At 45.1% G+C, this 19,373-nt stretch overlaps 1 protein-coding gene across 7 annotated transcripts in view; it reads right to left on the reverse strand.

Annotated features, from left to right (window-relative positions):
- Window positions 1-2,733: 2,733 nt before the first annotated feature.
- Window positions 2,734-19,373, reverse strand: part of LOC131510601 (zinc finger protein 791-like) — a 45,654-nt gene continuing 29,014 nt past the window's right edge. For 2 of the 7 annotated variants that reach the window (XM_058727925.1, XM_058727924.1), the window contains exons 2-4: window positions 5,291-5,417; window positions 5,045-5,105; window positions 2,734-4,427 (exon numbers count right to left, since the gene is read on the reverse strand). In XM_058727925.1, the coding sequence (XP_058583908.1) occupies window positions 2,774-4,427; window positions 5,045-5,105; window positions 5,291-5,417 (1,842 nt within the window). In that variant the 3' untranslated portion in view covers window positions 2,734-2,773. Of the gene's footprint in view, window positions 4,428-5,044; window positions 5,106-5,290; window positions 5,471-9,216; window positions 9,916-18,962; window positions 19,107-19,373 lie in introns of those variants that run through there. The other 5 variants (XM_058727927.1, XM_058727926.1, XM_058727928.1 and 2 more) reach the window with 4 other exon arrangements.

Consider the following 19,373-nt stretch of genomic DNA (forward strand, 5'->3'; position numbering starts at 1 on the left):
CCTGGGCTCCAGATTTTCAAAAATGATTTCCCTTTGATAGTCTCAATTTCTTCATCCATTGTTCTTTGGACTTTATTTTCCTTTTAAGCTCTTTAGGCGTATTATTTTAAATTCTTTGTCTGCTAAAGTCTGAGGCCTGTGTTTGGTTAGGCTTGGTTTCTGGAGACTGAGGGTTTGATTTTAGTGGGCCAGGTTTCCAAGTTTCTTTGTATGCCTCATCGTCTTTTGTGGAAACTTGGGCATTTGATAAAAACACCCACATCACCTCTGTGCAGACTGGCTCCACGCAAAGAAAAGACTGCCTCTTCAGCCCAGCATGAAGGCCTTTTCTGGGCAAGGGTCTTCCCTCGGTCTGTGGGTGTGCTTTGTTCTCAATTCCCCTGTAAAAATATCTGCTTTTAATTGTATTAATTTCTGTAAGAGTTTCACAAGTCCAAATCCTAGACCATTTGAGCACCTCCGCATTGATTGACTCCACCGTTTTTTTTTTTTAGAAGATTTTATTTTTTTTAAAGTAATCTCTACACCTAACGTGAGGCTCGAGCTCACAACCCCGAGACCAAGAGTCGCGTGCTCCGCTGACTGAGCCAGCCAGGCGCCCCAACATAATCCCGTTGTCGTATGTGGTTTGTGGTCACCTTTATCACTACAATTCATTCCACCTCTCTCTCTTTGACCACAGATGTCACCCTGGCAGTCTTTGGCAAGAAGGCACTGACAAAACCATGATGCGAATTTTTGGCATCAATAACGGAGGACGAGAAATTTAATTACAAAAATTATGACTACAGAATAAAAAACAAGATTGGAGGAAAAAATATCTGAACTCGTCTGCACACGATGACCCTCGGAATGCATAAGGCTGACAAAATTACAGGTTGGCTTGAAAAGCCACGATTGCAATGGGACGTTTTAATATATCCTATCAGGAAATGGAGAAGATAACATTTGCTAATATCCAACAGTTAATAAAAAATTTTAAGGACCATGGACAGAAACGGTGGTTTGAGCTTTAGAGAATGTTTTAAATCACATAAAAACATAATTGAAAATTACACCGAAGACTTATGTTCAGATGTGAGTAATCAGAAACACCCACAATCTGCCTGATAAGGAGAAGGTGCTTATTTTCACACGAAAAGGCTTATTTTCACAGAAGTCACTGTACAATGCGGTAGAGGAATAAGTTGCCATGGGGTTCCTCCTGGCTGCATGTTGTAGCTGTACCGGTGTAATCAGGAACACACAGTAATTAGGAGTATTAACACAACAAGGGGCTTACTACACAAATTCGACCCTATGCAAATACAATCCAGAGAAGAAGGAAGTCAGCGCTTTAAAGAACATTCTCCACCATGACGGTCTGGTGGACACATGATGGCTTGCGGGAAGATCCAAGTGGCATCAACCTTTGCTAGGTCGTAGGCCTCGTGGCGGCATCTGTGGAAAGCTACAGCTCTGAGAAAAGGGAAGTCAAGTAGCTGGCGGTGGAACTGAAGATACTCTTGACGGGCAGGGCAAAGAATCAGCAAAATGGGCTGGAAGGTGTAGGCAAAATTCCCATGGTATCGATCACTGTCTGTATCGTGATTCCAAAAACTAAGGCCTTCTTCCTTTTTGCCTTCCGACTCTCATGCAAGTGAGGCTACCGGTGAATTCTAACATGAAACCATAAAGAGAGCAGATTCTAGAAAATTAGGTCACAACATTACCCATGTTGACCTAACGCATTCCAGGAGTGCTATCTCCAATGCTACATTTTTTTTTTTTTTTGGTCTCTTAAAGTATAATCTCCAAATCACAGTCGGAAGAAATGACAGAGTCAAGGGAAAAGATGTAAACAGCAATTCCAATGAGATGATACCCTATGATAAACTCTGCGTACTTACAAATTCATGCCTACAATTTATTAACCAGGAAAGAAAAGACTCTCTGGATTCAAAAAAAAACAAAACAGAAACCATTTCACATATGAAAGGAGGAATATTTATAATAGACAAGGAATATCCAGTACCTGTGACAGGAGGTCAATAAGAAAATCCCAACAAATACCCAAATGTCATTATACCATGGCCCCTTCACGTTCAGAACAGTTAAAAAATTATATAAAAATTAATACTTACATATTACAAATACACCGTAACTCACCCATAGATCCAATAGACTTGAAAATGGAAAGACAAAACTTTTACAAACTGATTTAAGGAAAAAGACTAATTACTAAGCTTCCGTACTATTGCTTAAACAATGCTCACAGAATTGTCTCAACTCAACGTTCAGCTGAAAAGCAACAACCAGAAGCTACAGTCCAGAGACTGAGTTTCAGATCAAAATTCATCATCTTCAACTTCCGCAGCATTTCTTTCATGTTGTGAATTCTCTGGAGTACTGTATTTGAATTTGCATCAGACTTTCCCATATTTCTTATATTTATGTCATTTTTCTCCAGTGGTGTTTTTACGTGACTCTGTGTTTGTTAAGACTGAATGCTTTCGGGGCGCCTGGGTGGCGCAGTCGGTTAAGCGTCCGACTTCAGCCAGGTCACGATCTCGCGGTCCGTGAGTTCGAGCCCCGCGTCAGGCTCTGGGCCGATGGCTCGGAGCCTGGAGCCTGTTTCCGATTCTGTGTCTCCCTCTCTCTCTGCCCCTCCCCCGTTCATGCTCTGTCTCTCTCTGTCCCAAAAATAAATAAAAAATGTTAAAAAAAAATAAAAAAAAAATTAAAAAAAAAAAAAAGACTGAATGCTTTCGTGTACTTTTCAGTTACAATTTACCTATCTTGTGTGCATTCTCATCACATGTTTATGTAAGGATGTGGGCCAATTGAAGGCTTTCCCACAGTGTTTACATTCAAGAAGTTTCTCTCCAGTGTGAATTCTTTCATGGCTTCTAAACGAACTGGGTCGACTGAAGGCTTTCCCACATTCTTTACATTTATAAGGTTTCTCTCCAGTGTGCACTCTCATGTGTCCTCGAAAGGTTGTACGATAAACGAAGGCTTTCCCGCATTCCTTACATACATAGGGTTTCTCTCCCGTGTGAGTTCTTTCATGTACCTGAACATAACTTGAACAACTGAAGGCTTTACCGCATATTTTACATTCATAGGGTTTCTCTCCCGTGTGAGTTCTTTCGTGTATCCGGAAGGAGCTGGGGCAATTGAAGGCTTTCCCACATTCCTTACATTTATAAGGTCCGTCTCCAGTGTGTGTCATCATATGTCTGCGAAAACTGGTGAGGGAAACGAAGGCCTTCCCACATTCCTCACATTTATAGGGTTTCTCGCCAGTGTGAGTTCTCCCGTGTATTTGCAAACCTAGAGGAGAGCTGAAGGTCTTCCCACACTGTTTACACTCGTAGGGCTTCTCCGCGGTGTGAGTCCTTTCGTGTCTTCGGAAGGACGTGGGACAACTGAGGGCTTTCCCGCACAGCTTACATATGTAGGGCTTCTCTCCAGTGTGAGTTCTCACATGCACTTGAAACGTGGTGAGCCAATGGAAGGCTTTTCCGCATTCTTTACACTGATAGGGTTTCTCTCCAGTGTGAGTTCTTTCGTGTGTTCGGAAGGAACTGGAACAACTAAAGGCTCTACCACACTGCTTACATTCGTAGGGTTTCTCTCCGGTGTGAGATCTTTCGTGTATTCGATACGAACTGGGACAGCTGAATGCCTTCCCGCACTCCTTACATTTATAAGGTCCGACTCCAGTGTGTGTGATCATGTGTCTTTGAAAGCTCCCGAGAGAAATGAAGGCTTTCCCGCATTCCTTACAGTCATAGGGTTTCTCTCCGGTGTGAGTTCTCTCATGTTTTCGAAGAGAGCTGGGACAACTGAAGGCTTTACTACACTTTTTACATTCGTAAGGTTTCTCTCCCGTGTGAGTCCTCTCGTGACTTCGAAAGGAGCTGGGACAGCTGAGGGCCTTCCCGCACTGCTTGCACTGATAGGGCTGCTCCCCTGTGTGCGTCCTTTCATGTGTCTGAAAGGTCTGATGATATCTAAAGGCCTTTCCACACTGTTTACACTGATAGGGTTTCTCTCCGGTGTGAGTCCTTTCGTGTTTTCGAACAGACTGGCGATATCGAAAGGATTTCCCACATTCCTTACATTTGTAAGATTTCTCCACGCTGTGGTTTCTTTCATGTTTTTGAAAAGGCTGGAGATAACTGAAAGCTTTTCCGCACTCTTTACATTTATAAGGCTTTCTTCCATACTCCTGATACTTGTATGGCTTTGGCGAAGTGTGAGATCTCTTATGCCTATTAAGGGACGAATGGCGCATAAAGACTTTTCCACACGCGCTGCACTCCCACGGTTTTACCTCGGGAGAAGTTTTCTTGTTCAGATTAAGATGCGGAATAAGCCTGAAGTTTCCTCCGCACGGACCACCTTCTTTACTCTGATGGAGCCTCTCTACCATAGGATTCCTGGAAAAAAAAAAAATCCAGAAGTGTATTATTGATTTGTGACTTCCTACCTATTAGTAAATACTAGGATTACATTGTTACAATTCATAGGAAAAGGGTAGGTTTTTCTGTCTTGTCTGAACTGTTTGAAATATTCTGCTCGACCAAAACTCTTACATGAAAGTAGTGAGAGTCATATATGGAGTTTCTGAATACTATTTACAAACGAACTCTTTTGCAAACACTGAACAGCTGTCACATTTAAGAAAACACTTTGGTGAAAATTTTCTAGGAAAACCTACATCTGAAGCTGGGCTGTCTTGTGTCTGCTTGCTTTTAAGTTTTTTTTTTTTTTTTTTTTTTTTTAACGTTTATTTTTGAGAGAGACAGAGAGAGAGTGCGAGCAGGGGAGGCACAGAGAGGCAGACACAGAATCAAGAGCAGGCTCCAGGCTCTAGGCTAACGGCACAGAGCCTGACGTGGGGCTCAAACCCACGAACCACGAGATCATGACCTGAGCTGAGGTCGGATGCTTAACCAACTGAGCCACCCAGGCGCCCCATGTCTGCTTGCTTTTCAATTCTTGCAACATACAAAGATTCCTCTGGATGCTCCTTTCCACCGTGAGTGCAAGTTACCTTAGATTTCTTCCCTGGTTTCTGTACTGATCATCAATGTTATGGTCTTTCCATTTTTTCCCTACAATGCAAACCCAGAAAAAAAACCCAATAAATTACAGAAGAATTATCACAAGTCCATGATGAGTTCTGCCCATGCCTGATTTGCCAAAGTACTCCTTTGCCCCGTTCCAAACCAAAGAGCACTGATGGGCAAGAAACACGCGTCCTCTAACTGACGAGGGGAAAGTGAGCGGTCATCCTTACCTACTGAGGCCAGGTTCCTCAAGGTTTCCCGCATCACATCTCTGTAGAGTTTCTTCTGTGAAGGATCCAACAGAGCCCATTCCTCCAGGGTGAAGTTTACAGCCACATCCTCAAAGGCCACTGCGTCCTAAAACATCCCACATACGTGTGGAGGAGGATGGATGAGACAGCACTAGGAATCTATAGTCAATTCATAAGAAGTTCACATGATTCTGTGATCTCAAAATACTCTATGACTTGGTCATCAGAATTCCCACTCTCTCTACACAATCATCTCCTCATAAATTTGGTAGTGTCATGAATACATGGAAATTAGCTCTACTTTGGGGGCGCCTGGGTGGCTCAGTCGGTGAAGCGTCCACTCTTGATTTCGGCTCAGGTCAGGATCTCGCGGTTCCTGAGATCGAGCACCGCGTCAGCGCACAGCCTGCTTGCTCCCTTGCTCGTGGGCTCATGCTCCTCTCTCAAAATAAATAGATACAACTTTTTTTAAAAGAATTATTCCTACTTTTACTACGTTTACTACGTTCACTTCCAGTCTCATTGCTTTCTAATGGTAGAGTCCCAAGCACGTTGGGAAAGGAAATACTATGCAAATGAAAGAAACATTTCCATTGTAAGGCCACCAATTCCTTGTGAGAAAAAAGCTCGCCTCCTTCTTTATTACCCACCATGTCACACAGCACTCCATGAAGCAGAGGGGCACAGCCACGTCAAGTTTTAATGAATAAAAACACAGTGAAACATTGAGAGCTTTGGCTTCTTTAAAAAAATTTTTTTTAATGTTTATTTTTGAGAGAGAGAGAGAGAGAGGACGTGCGGGGGAGAGGCAGAGAGACAGAGGGAGACACAGAATCCGAAGCAGGCTCCAGGCTCCAAGCTGTCAGCACAGAGCCCGATGCGGGGCTTGAACCCCTGAACCGTGAGATCATGACCTGAGCCGACATCGGATGCTTAACCGACTGAGCCACTCAGGCGCCCTGAGAGCTTTTGCTTCTATTTCCACTGCCAACCATGAAAGGCCAGAAGGCCTGTGGGAATCCAATTGGTAACTAGGACACCAGCTAGCCATATTGTCCCCAAGTACCCCAGGCCATCAGGAATAGTCTGACGCAGCTGGCTGAATGAAAATATTCTGGCAGAGAAGTGTTCGTTTTCATTTGTCTATAAAAATATCTGTCAGAGATTCACTCATTCCCTCCAATCCGTCCCATTTCATGGGGCGAGGATGTCATTCAGATATTACAGCTTATGTATGAAAAAGAAGGCATCACAACTCCGAACCCCACAAAACCTCTCTACGCAAGGGCCTCGGAGCCGCTTCTCGCCAACTTTTAAGCACGTGTATGCACACACGCTGAGATGACAGGATGCTCGGCAGAACCCTAACAGCGTACTTCAGGCTCTGCTGAGCTTGAGGAACTGGATAAACATTGCAATCTGCGACAAAGTTCACTTGAAAGCCACAGTGGTTTGACGGTCAATGCACTCATCATTATGAAACACACAAAAGGTTCAGCAGTGTTTTGTTTTGTTTTTTTAATAAATTTATCTACATTGAGAGAGGCAGAGAGAGACAGGGAGAGACAGAATTTCAAGTAGGCTCCACGCGGTCAGTGCAGAGTCTGATGCGGGGCTCAAACTCACGAACCATGAGATCATGACTTGAGCCGAAACCAAGAGTCAGACGCTTACCCAACTGAGCCACCCAGGAGACCCAGCAGTGTTTTCTCCCAAAAGAACACAGAGGTTCCCTTCTCTGATTTCAGGAGGCAGTGATATTCAACCAGTTGCCCTAGAGGCTGCCCTTCCATTTCCTGTACTTCTGACCCCTCGTGTGGGGCCCAGGGGCATGCCAGCCTAGCCTCTGGGCACAGATATCCCTCAGCTACACGATTCCCCTAAATGCTGGTCTCTGAACAAGATCATTAACTCACTGAGGTCTACGTGCAGGTGATAGAGAAATGGCTCCCATACGGTAATTTGGATGGTAGATTTCGCCCATCTGGTGAAGAAAAGAGAACAGGAAATCCACACTTCTTGCGAGATCCACAGAGTAAAGGGAACTACTTGGATTGGCTCCAATTACTCTGCAGCGCTGGCTCATAAAAGTGTCCTAGTACCTCGCATGTGGAAGAGCGTTAACGTTATTAGCAGGTCTGAGACGGCGGATCCTTACAAATGCCTGCTCGCGGTGTCTGTCCTTCCTTCGTTGGTATCTGGGAGCCAAGATATAGGAGGGACCTCCCCAACCTGATGAGAGTGACTCAGTGTGCCCAAACTGTTTAGGCAAACATTATGACGTATCCCAAACTCTTGTGTTCGTTCCGAGAGTCCAAACTTTTGTTATGCGCAGTAGAGGGTGCCTGTGTGATCTAGGCACGGAGTCCCGAATGAGCTTCCCTGGAAGACAGTATTTTACATGTGTTGTTACAACTTGTTGCTTGGGGAAATGAGCCCATCCTATGGATTACAGTAGGAGATAACATCTCCTTGAAGCTTGCATGTGGTTTCCTCCAAAACAAATTTATTTATATTTTTTAAGGTGTGTGTGTGTGTGTGTGTGTGTGTGTGTATCTTTAAGCCATCTCTACACCCAACAGGGGGCTCCAATTCATGACCCAGAGATCAAGAGTCACAGGCACCAGGGGTGCCTGGGTGGCTCAGTCGGTTGGGTGTCTGACTTTGGCTCAGGTCATGATCTCACAGCTTGTGGGTTCGAGCCCTGCGTGGGGCTCTGTGCTGACAGCTCAGAGCCTGGAGCCTGCTTTGGATTCTGTGTCTCCCTGTCTGTCCCTCCCCTGCTCACACTTTCTCTCTTTCTCTCTCTCAAAAATAAATAAACATTAAAAATAAATTAAAAAAAAAAAGCATCACAGGCTCTACTGACTGAGCCAGTGGGGCATCCCCCTCCAGGACAAACTTAACTGAACACTAAACAAGACTAATGAATGGTGTTTAATAGTCCTAATGGAAAAAGATGTACATTTTTCTCGAACAAAGAAGAATGAAAAAAAGTGAAAATATGGTACATGTTCTTAGAAATAACTCCACTTCTTAAGATGTTTCCTCTCCCAAAATGTATCTTTATTAAATTCCAACAATCCCCAAAACAGACTTTTTATTAGACCTCCAGACCTAAAAGGAAAAACAAATGTCCAAAAATGGTCAAGGTCTTGCAAAGAACAAAGTGGCGGCTTGCCGAATATACATCAAAGATTTTCAAATCACAGTATTCCAGACAACATAGCATTAGCAGAGAGAAAAACAGACCGAGGGAAAGGAAAAGTGTCTTCCGTGGACCAGCATTAAATATCGAAAGCTGGTCAAGGGCAGATCAGGCACTGTGGAGCACTGGCAGACATCTGAAGCCCTTTAATAGATGGGGCAAAGACAAACTGTCACCTAACTGGAAAAGCGCATTATATTCCCTCCTATCCCGTGGAAAATAGCCAATTCACTGTAGACTTAAATGCAAAAGATAAAACCAAGGCACTTGTAGAAGCCATAGATAAATACTTTATTGATCCAAAAACAGGGAGAATTTTCTCAGATAAGGGAAAGAGTAACATCTAAAACGAGATGGGGGCGCCTGGGTGGCTCATTCGGCTGAGTGTCTGACTTCCGGCTCAAGTCATGATCTCACGGTCCGTGAGTTCGAGCCCCGCCTCGGGCTCTGTGCTGACAGCTCGGAGCCTGGAGCCTGCTTCGGATTCTGTGGCTCCTTCTGTCTCTGCCCCTCCCCTGCTTGTGCTCTCTCCCTCTCTCTCAAAAATAAATAAACATTAAAAAAAATTTAAAAAGGTCTAAACGAGAGACTGAACAACTCATATATAAACTAAGGAAATAAAAAAAAAACAAGACATAAGAAAATATCTGTAATACATGCAACATTAGAGTTTAGTGTGCAGAGTAAGACTCAACATATAGTTTAAAAAATGAGAAAATAATCAAAACGTATTTAACAGAAGAAAGACCATATGTGAAAAAATGTCTCTCTCAAAAATAAATATTAAAAATATTTTTTAAAGTTAAAACTAAAAGAACACTGTTTAGTGGGGGCGGGGGGGGGGAACAGATGGTAAAGGTTTTGAAGAATAAAGAATCCAGACAGAGGTCACATGTGGTGTCGGATGGAGAGGAGTCAGGTCAGGAACATTGGGAGGCTGACAACTGTTCACTGCCCACTTATAAATCTTAATGATCACAAACATGTTTATACTGTTATTACCACAAAGTCTTCTGATAAGGCATCAGGCACATTATTTTCTGAATATATTTAATGATAAAAATTTAAAGAATTAAGTTTGGAGAAGTATGTTTTTTCTTTTCTTTTTTTTTTTTTTTTTTTACCCTGTAAGGTGGGAAATCTGAGTACTAGTTCACAGATTTTTGGCAGCAAAAACTGGTAACAAGGGTCTATTTTGAAAGAATTGGTGGGGCGCCTGGCTCAGTGGGTTAAGCGTCCGACATCAGCTCAGGTCGTGATCTCACGGTTCGTGGGTTCGAGCCCCGCGTCGGGCTCTATTGCTGACAGCCGGGAGCCTCCTTCGGATTCTGTGTCTCCTTCTCTGTGCTCCTCCCCAGTGCACGCTCTGTGCCTCTCTCTCAAAAATGAATAAACACTAAAAACAATTTAAAAAAAGAGAAAGAATTGGTTATATACTTACCTTTTACTTATTTTAATGTTTATTTTTTGAGAGAGAGACACAGCATGAGTGGGGCAGGGGCAGAGAGAGGAGGAAACAGAATGTGAAGCAGGTTCTAGGTTCTGAGCTGTCAGCACAGAGCCCCATGTGGGGCATGAACCGACAAACCGTGAGATCATGACCTGAGCCGAAGTTGGACATTTAACAGACTGAGCCACCCAGGTGCCCCACATAGTCACCGTTTAAAAGCAAAGGGTGACGTGTACTGGTATGGAAAGATGTGAAGGATTTATCAATAGAATAATTAAGCAAAATGTATTCCAATAGATACACCAGTGTACCTTTTCTCTTTTTTTTAATTTTTAAATTTTTTAATGTTTATTGAGAGATAGCATGAGCAAGTGGGAGAGGGGCAGAGACAGAGAGGGAGACACAGAATCCGAAGCAGGCTCCAGGCTCCAAGCTGTCAGGCCAGAACCCGACATGGGGCTCGAACCCATGAGCCATGAGATCATGACCCGCGCTGAAGTCGGATGCTTAACCCACTGAGCCACCCAGGAGCACCGCCCCCTTTAAGGCTTCTGACAGAAGTTTCATTATGTAGGCACAAGTGATGAACTCAAAGCCTTTGGTGATGAACTCAATCTCCAGCCCCTCTTCCCTCTCCAGAGCCTGGGAAGTGGAGGTGAACATTCTAAGCCTCCAATCAAGGCCTCGTGTTTCTGGTGTCCAATCCCCATCCGGAAGCCATCTGAGGCATTTCTGGGCGGGCTCCTAGAACAGAGGACTGCTCCATCGCCCTTATCACTCAGGAAATTCCAAAGGCTCGGGAGATCTTGGCTAGGAACCACGGACAAAGACCAAGTATCTTCCCCGTATCTATGAGGAAGAAGAGGACAGCCCGGGGGCCCATGCTCCGAAAGACTGAGACTAAATCCTATGACTGCAGAACGCTTTCCCCTCCGCCCACACTTACCTCGGCAGCAACCGGGCTCCTGTTTACTAGTACGTGGAAAAGAGCTGCACATTTCAGCCCTTACTTGAGAAGCTTCTGGAGAACCCCACAGATGACGGGGGTGACAAAAGAAAGGACGCCCGAGAAGTTTTAGTTTTCTGCCACGGGTACAACAAATCATAATAGAGACTAACCCTGTGAGAAGTAAGGGAGAGGATCCACCTTCAGAAATGCCAAAATAAAAGCTGTCTCGTTAACATGTTTACAACCTACTGGAAATATATATGACTCCCTCCCCCCCCCCCCATAATGGGAGTCCCGAATCCTTGGACACTTCACTTCCTGGTTTTTCTTCCCCGCTCTATTTTCCAGGCTTATTTTGGTGGGCTCTGAAATGAGCATGAGCCAAAGAACAAAGCGGGGACTGAAAGTCTCGGCATCACCTCAGGAAATGTACATTTGTTCCAATTAGACTACTTTAAATTTTTTTTGTTTTGTTTTTTAATGTTTATTCATTTTTGAGAGAGAGTGGGGGTAGGGGCAGAGAGAGAGGGAGACACAGGATCTGAAGCAGGGTCCAGGCGGTCAGCACTTAGCCCGACACGGGGCTTGAACCCACAGACCGTGAGATCATGACCTGAGCTGGAGTCAGCTGCCCAACCGCCTGAGCCATCCAGGCGCCCCAGACTACTTTTTTTTTTTTAAATGTTTATTTATTTTGAGAGAGAGAGAGAGAGAGAGAGAGAGAGCGTGCCCGCGAAAGAGAAAGTGGGGGAGGGCCAGAGAGAGAGAGAGAGAGAGAATCCCCAGCAGGCTCCACGCTGTCAGCGCAGAGCCCGACGTGGGGGCTGATCCCACGAACCAGGAGATCATGACCCGAACTGAAATCAAGAGTCGGACGCTCAGCCGACTGAGTCACACGGCTGTCCCCCAATCAGACAACTTTCTACCTCACATGGGCACAGGCGACGTCCGGGTAAGGCTCTCGCTTCAGCCAGTGAAGAATCAGGGGAGGGACACGCACCCTGGAGACAAACTGTCTGCTGTAACTGCCCCGAGCTTGCCTGTCCACCAAGACACCTGCTGCTGCAAGAAGGTCGAAGAAAACCTCGATCCGCTGTGCTCCGAGTCTCCACGTCCCTCCTCTGATTGGGTCGGTGGCCTTATTTCTCACGAACCCTTAGCCAGATAAACTGAAAACATCACACTAAAGGCCTCCTTTTATTATTTTTTTTGAAAGGCCTATTTGCCTCAGTTCCTTCTCCGCACATGAGGTCTGCCTTCAAACAAATAAAACAAAAAATCCCATAGCATACTAAGACATTTCATCTTGAAAGAAACCAGAGGGAAAAACACACCTCAGATATAGAGAAACAAAGAATTAATTTATACTCATCCCCCCCCCCCCAAAAAAAAACCATGCAAGCAAGAAGAGAGTGGAATGAGATATTTTAAAGGGTTGACAGAGAAAAACGATGTGCCCAGAATTCTGTGTCGAGCAAAATTATTCTTCAAGGGTGAGGGAGAAATAAAGACTTTCTGAGACAAACAAAAATGGAGGGAATTTTCCACCAGTATACCTGCTTTGCAAAAAAAAATGTGAAAGAAACTTCTTCAAAAAGCAGGAAAATGATGAAGAAAGGGAGGGCATTTCAGAAGGAGTAAATTTTAAAAATTCTTCACCTGAAAAAAAAAAAAAAAAGAACTTCATCTGATAGATAACTATGGTATATATTAATCCAATGATATCAATAGTCACTTTATTTTTTTAAGTGTGTGGGGGGGGGGGCAAGTAGGCATGGGGGAGGGACAGAGAGAGAGAGAGAGAGAGAGAGAGAGAGAGAGAGAAAGAGAGCATCCCGAGCAGGCTCCAAACCATCAGCATGGAGCCTGACGAGGGGCTCAAACTCACACACCGTGAGATCATGAACTGAGCCAAAATGAAGAGTCAGACGCTTAACCGACTGAGGCACCCAGGCACCCCCCTATCAATAATCACTTTAATTTTTTTTTCTTACAGAGTTAAAAAAAATTTTTTTTTAATGTTTATTTTTGAGAGAGAGAGACACACACACTGAGTGCGAGCAGGGGAGGGACCGAGAGAGCGGGAGACACAGAATCTGAAGCAGGCTCCAGGCTCTTGAGCTGTCAGCACAGAGCCCGACGCAGGGCCCGAACCCGGGAGATCATGACCTGAGCTGAAGTCGGATGCTTAACTGACTGTGCCACCCAGGTAACCCTCTTTCTCAAAATAAATAAACATTAAAAAAAAATAAAACTATCTTTGTCACATATGACAGGACTAATGTCAGATGACAGGAGCAAATGTCAAAAGAATCTACAATAACATGGGGCGCCTGGGTGGCGCAGTCGGTTAAGCGTCCGACTTCAGCCAGGTCACGATCTCGCGGTCCGTGAGTTCGAGCCCCGCGTCAGGCTCTGGGCTGATGGCTCGGAGCCTGGAGCCTGGAGCCTGGAGCCTGTTTCCGATTCTGTGTCTCCCTCTCTCTCTGCCCCTCCCCCGTTCATGCTCTGTCTCTCTCTGTCCCAAAAATAAATAAAAAATGTTGAAAAAAAAAAATTTAAAAAAAATTTAAAAGAATCTACAATAACAAAGCCCTTTGAACTAATAAGAGAGTAGAGTTGAAGGATAAATGGCTAATATACAAAAGCAAAAGTTGGGCGGCCTGGGCGGCTCAGTCAGTTGAGTGTCTGCCTCTGGATTTCAGCTCAGGTCACGATCCCAGGGTGTGGACTCTGGCCCTGTGTTAGGCTCTGCTTAAGATTCTCTCGGGGCGCCTGGGTGGCGCAGTCGGTTAAGCGTCCGACTTCAGCCAGGTCACGATCTCGCGGTCCGTGAGTTCGAGCCCCGCGTCAGGCTCTGGGCTGACGGCTCGGAGCCTGGAGCCTGTTTCCGATTCTGTGTCTCCCTCTCTCTCTGCCCCTCCCCCGTTCATGCTCTGTCTCTCTCTGTCCCAAAAATAAATAAAAAATGTTGAAAAAAAAAATTAAAAAGATTCTCTCTCCCTCTTTGTGCCTCTCCCTCACTTGTGCTCTCTCTCTCTAAATAAAATGAAAAAACAAAAAAGTTAATGCTTTCCTATAGATTCAAGTAAGTACAGTCAACTGATCCTTGACAAAAGACAAAGGCAATTCAATAGAGAAAACACAGTTTTTTTTTTTTTTTTTTTTTTTTTTTTTTTTTGAGAGAGAGACAGAGTGTGAGCTGGTGAGGGGCAGAGAGAGGGAGACACAGAATCTGAAGGAGGCTCCAGGCTGTCAGCATGGAGCCTGAGGCGGGGCTCAAACCCACAAACTGTGAGATCATGACCTGAGCGAAGTTGGACGCTTAACCAACTGAGCCACCCAGGAGCCCCATAAAACACAGTCTTTCCAACAAAAAGTGCCAGGAAAAGTAGAATCCACGTGAAAAAATCTAGACACAGAGCTGGCACCTTTCACAAAAATTAACTCAAAATGGATTCATAGATCTTATAGAAAACCAAGACTAAAAAATTCCCAGGATGGGGCGCCTGGGTGGCTCAGTCGGTTAAGCGGCCGACTTCAGCTCAGGTCACGATCTCGCAGTCCGTGAGTTCGAGCCCCGCGTCGGGCTCTCGGCTGATGGCTCAGAGCCTGGAGCCTGCTTCTGATTCTGTGTCTCCCTCTCTCTCTGCTCCTCCCCCGTTCATGCTCTGTCTCTCTCTGTCTCAAAAATAAATAAAAAACGTTAAAAAAAATTAAAAAAAAAAAAAATTCCCAGGAGATAGCATAGGAGAAAATTTAGGAGACCTAGGGTTTGGTAATTATTATTTTTAGATACAACACCAAATCAGGATCCATGAAAGTAAAAGATACTAAGTTTGGCTTTATTAAAATGAAAACCCACTCTGTGAAAGACAGTTAAAGAGATGGAAAACAGAAACCACAGACTGAGAGAAAATCTTTACAAAACACTTCTCTGCTAAAGGGCTGGTATCCGAAATGTCCAAAGAACTCTTAAAATTCAGTAAGACAAGCAACTCAATTAAAAATGGGCAAAAGAGGGGGTGCCTGGGTGGCTCAGTCGGTTGAGCATCCGACTTCGGCTCAGGTCACGATCTCGCGGTCCGTGAGTTCGAGCCCCGCGTCGGGCTCTGTGCTGACAGCTCGGAGCCTGGAGCCTGTTTCAGATTCTGTGTCTCCCTCTCTCTGACCCTCCCCCGTTCATGCTCTGTCTCTCTCGGTCTCAAAAATAAATAAACGTTAAAAAAAAAAATTTAAAAAAAAATAGGCAAAAGATCTGAACACACACTTCACCAAAGAAAATACATAAATGCTAATTAAGTATATTAAAAAGATGCCCAACACCATGTCAGAAGAAATTGAGAAGGGGCGCCGGGGGAGGCTCATTCTGCTGAGTGTCTGACTTCAGGTCGTGATCTCATGGTTCGTGAGTTTGAGCCCTGCATCGGGCTCTGTGCTTACAGTTCAGAGCCTGGAACCTGCTTCAGATTCTGTGTCTCTCTCTCTCTGCCCCTCCCCTGATTGTGGTCTCTCTTTGTCAAAAATAAATAAACAAAAATTAAAAAAAAAAAAAAAGAAATTGCAAATAAAAGAATGAGATATAGGCAAATAAAAGAATGAGATATAGGGGAGCCTTGGTGGCTCAATAGGTTAAGCATTTGATTTCAGCTCAGGTCATGATCTCATGGTTTGTGGGTTCAAGTCCTGCATCAGGCTCTCTGCTATCAGCACAGAGCCCACTTCCGACCCTCTGTCCCCCCTGCCCCCGCTCTGTCCCTCCCCTGCTCATGCTTCCTCACTCAAAAATAAATAAACATTAGGGGCGCCTGGGTGGCTCAGTCAGTTAAGCATCCAACTTCGGCTCAGGTCATGATCTCGTGGTTCGTGGGTTCGAGCCCCGCATCAGGCTCTGTGCTGACAGCTCAGAGCCTGGAACCTGCTTCAGCTTCTGTGTCTCCCTCTCTCTCTGCCTCTCCCCCATTTGCGTGCTCTCTCTCAAGAATAAGTAAACATTAAAAAAAGAAAAAATAAGGGGCGCCTGGGTGGCGCAGTCGGTTAAGCGTCCGACTTCAGCCAGGTCACGATCTCGCGGTCCGTGAGTTCGAGCCCCGCGTCGGGCTCTGGGCTGACGGCTCGGAGCCTGGAGCCTGTTTCCGATTCTGTGTCTCCCTCTCTCTCTGCCCCTCCCCCGTTCATGCTCTGTCTCTCTCTGTCCCAAAAATAAATAAAAAACGTCGAAAAAAAAATTAAAAAAAAAAGAAAAAATAATAAACATCAAAAAAATGAGATACCGCCAGATACTTATTACAATAACTAAAATTCAAGACCTTGAAAAAAAAAAACAAACAATAGTAAAGATGTGAGAGAAAATCATTCATTCATTCCACCCTCATTCATTGTTGATGGGAGTGGAAAATGTATCCCTATTCTGGAAGACAGGCAGTTTCTCAAAAAATAAACCTTTTTTTTTTTTTTTTTTTTTTTTTTTTAAGCATACTATCCAGCAATCACCATCCTTCCTATTATGCCAAATGAGTTGAAAACTCATTCATAAAAAAACCTGCACGTGAGGGGCGCCTGGGTGGCTCAGTAGGTTGAACATCCAACTCTTGATTTTGGCTCAGGTCACGATCTCACGGTTCATGGGATCGAGTCCTGCACTGGGCTCTGCGCTGACAGGGCAGAGCCTGCTTGGGATTCTCTCCCCCACTCTCTCTGCACTTCCCCTGCTCTTACATGCCCTCTTTTTTTCTCTCTCTCAAAAATAAGCAAATATTAAAAAAAAAAAACTTTAGGGGCGCCTCGGTGGCTCAGTGGGTTGAGCGTCTGACTTCAGCCCAGGTCAGGATCCCATACTTCGTGGGTTCGAGCCCCACATCGGGCTCTGTGCTGACAGGCTCAGAGCCTGGAGCCTACTTTGGATTCTTTGTCTCCTCCTCTCTCTGCCACTCCCCCACTCTATCTCCCGAAAATAAACACTGAAAAAAAAACTTAAAAAGAAAAACCCAGCACCTGAATATTTGTAAGAGTTTTCTTCACAGTTGCCAAGACTTACAGGTAACCAAGATATCCTCCAACAGATGAATGGAAAATTAATCAATGGAACATCCATATGATGAAATATTCAGGGAAAACCGGAAATGAGATATCTAGCCAAAAGACACGGAATAACCTCAAAGTCACATTGCCAGGGGAAAGCAGAGAATACGGTAAGGCTACAGACTGTATGATTCCAAGCACAGTTCTGGACAGCAAAGTTCTGGAAGGAACAAAAGCGGGAGGCGGTGGACGAGCTACGGTTGCCAGGGACTTGCGGGTGGGAAGAAGGAATGAATAAACAGATGGACGACAAAGGATGTTTAGGGCACTGAAAATACACTACGTGATACAGAAACGATCGGCACACATCATCTCACATTGCCAAAGCCCTAAGACTGTGTGACGCAAAGAGTCTAGTTATTGCAATGTTTATTTTTTTTTTGAAATTTTTTTTTCAACGTTTTTTATTTATTTTTGGGACAGAGAGAGACAGAGCATGAACGGGGGAGGGGCAGAGAGAGAGGGAGACACAGAATCGTTAACAGGCACCAAGCTCCGAGCCATCAGCCCAGAGCCCGACGCGGGGCTCAAACTCACGGACCGCGAGATCGTGACCTGGCTGAAGTCGGACGCTTAACCGACTGCGCCACCCAGGCGCCCCAATGTTTGTTTATTTTTGAGAGAGAGAGCGAGCAGGGGAAGGGCAGAGAGAGGGGGAGACAGAACCCCAAGCAGGCTCCGTGCCGTCAGCACGGAGCCCGATGGGGGGCTTGAACCCACGAACCGTGAAATCGTGACCTGAGCCGAAACCAAGAGTCGGATGCTTAACCAACTGAGCCACCCAGGCGCCCCAAAGCGTCCAGCTATTGTAAAGCAAGGACTTCGATGCATTAATACTGGCTCGTCGCATGTAACAAATGTACCACACTGATGTAAAATATAAAAAAAAACAGGGCAAGCTGTATGAAGGCAGGGGGGTTATGTGGGAACTCTGTACATCCTGGTGAAGTTTTCTGTAAACCTAAAATTGCTGTAAAAAAAAAAAATAGTCTATCGGGGGGGGGGGGGGGGAAGAGGAAGACAGATGCGCTATTCACCCCCGATGACTGAAAGAAGCCAATGTTCATTCAACTCCTTTGAATTTATTCCAATAACCTACGATAGCACTCTATGAGGCCTAAACCCCGAGACGCGCGCGACCAGAAATTTCCACTCAGTGTCTTCGTGAGAGCTCCCCACTGTATGCTCTGAGCAGGGAAACGAGTGCCTTCGTTACCAGCAGGAGCGCCTGGAACTCTGATGTGGATAAGGAGCCGATGTGGACAGGCGAGGACCTACACAGACGCCTTAGCAGACGCGGAGACGTATTACCTTGACTTATACGTTGTGGGTATCTGTGAGGCGAGAGAGTCCCAGAATTCTTTGACCACAGAGGGGCATCTCTTGGACAATCACCCAAGAGTCTGTAAACACAGGGGACGCCACTGCTGCTCAGTGCCAAGACTGATGGCATGCAGTTTGGGGCCTAAGGCCATCTCGCGCATCAAAAACCTAGGGACAGCTTGAGGCCGTCGCAGGGAACTCCAGGAGGCACGAGAGGAAGACACTGAAGCCTCTGCTGTGAAACCGCTAACAGGTGTGCCTGCTGCACAGCAATTTGACTGGCGTCCAGAATCTTCCTGTTTTGTTGTAAGGGGTGCCTATTCAGGATGGGCCATTTTACAAGTAACAGCAAAAACGGGCTCAAGTAAAATTTTAAACAAGGAATATGTTGCCTCCACAACACCAAAAGAATCTGAACAATAGTTACCTCTTTACCAAGAATTTTTTTTAAGAACTTAGACAAGGTGCGAAAGTCTCACATCGCATATACGGTGATGGCACGTCCCCTTTTCATGAGCTCTTCTCGTCAAAATTTTTGAAGTCCCAAATGACTTCAGAGGAGGATGTCGTTGGTATTACACTACTTGACGGCCAACTGCACCTGGCAGACTGTTGAAACAGGCACTGAACAAAACAAACCTGTGACTGCACGACACTGATCTGTCGCTGAAGGGAGTCAGTCATTTCCGTAACGGTGGGGACTGGGAACACAGCCTCGAGTTTGCACTAATTCATTCTGAGGGGGCATTCATTGCTTGCAGATTTAAGAATAGGTCAAATAAGGCTGTTAAAAGGAGAACCAGAGGGAATAATTACTTTTTCATTAAATTAAGTGGTTTCTAACCAATGGTTTCCAATCCTTCAAGGCCCTTTTTAGTTTACAATGGGTCAGATTAAGTAATTTAACGGGGTGGGGAGGGGTGCAGTAAGATCTGTGGGGGTCCCATAAGTGCCAAACACAATATTTAAATTTAATTTAGGAGACACTGGGTTCAGACCTGCTCTGCCCAGTGCGGGATATTTAAGAACAACGGGCGCTAAGACCATGGGA

The sequence above is a fragment of the Neofelis nebulosa genome, chromosome 4, assembly GCF_028018385.1.
Source record: "Neofelis nebulosa isolate mNeoNeb1 chromosome 4, mNeoNeb1.pri, whole genome shotgun sequence".
NCBI classification, from domain to species: Eukaryota; Metazoa; Chordata; class Mammalia; order Carnivora; family Felidae; genus Neofelis; species Neofelis nebulosa.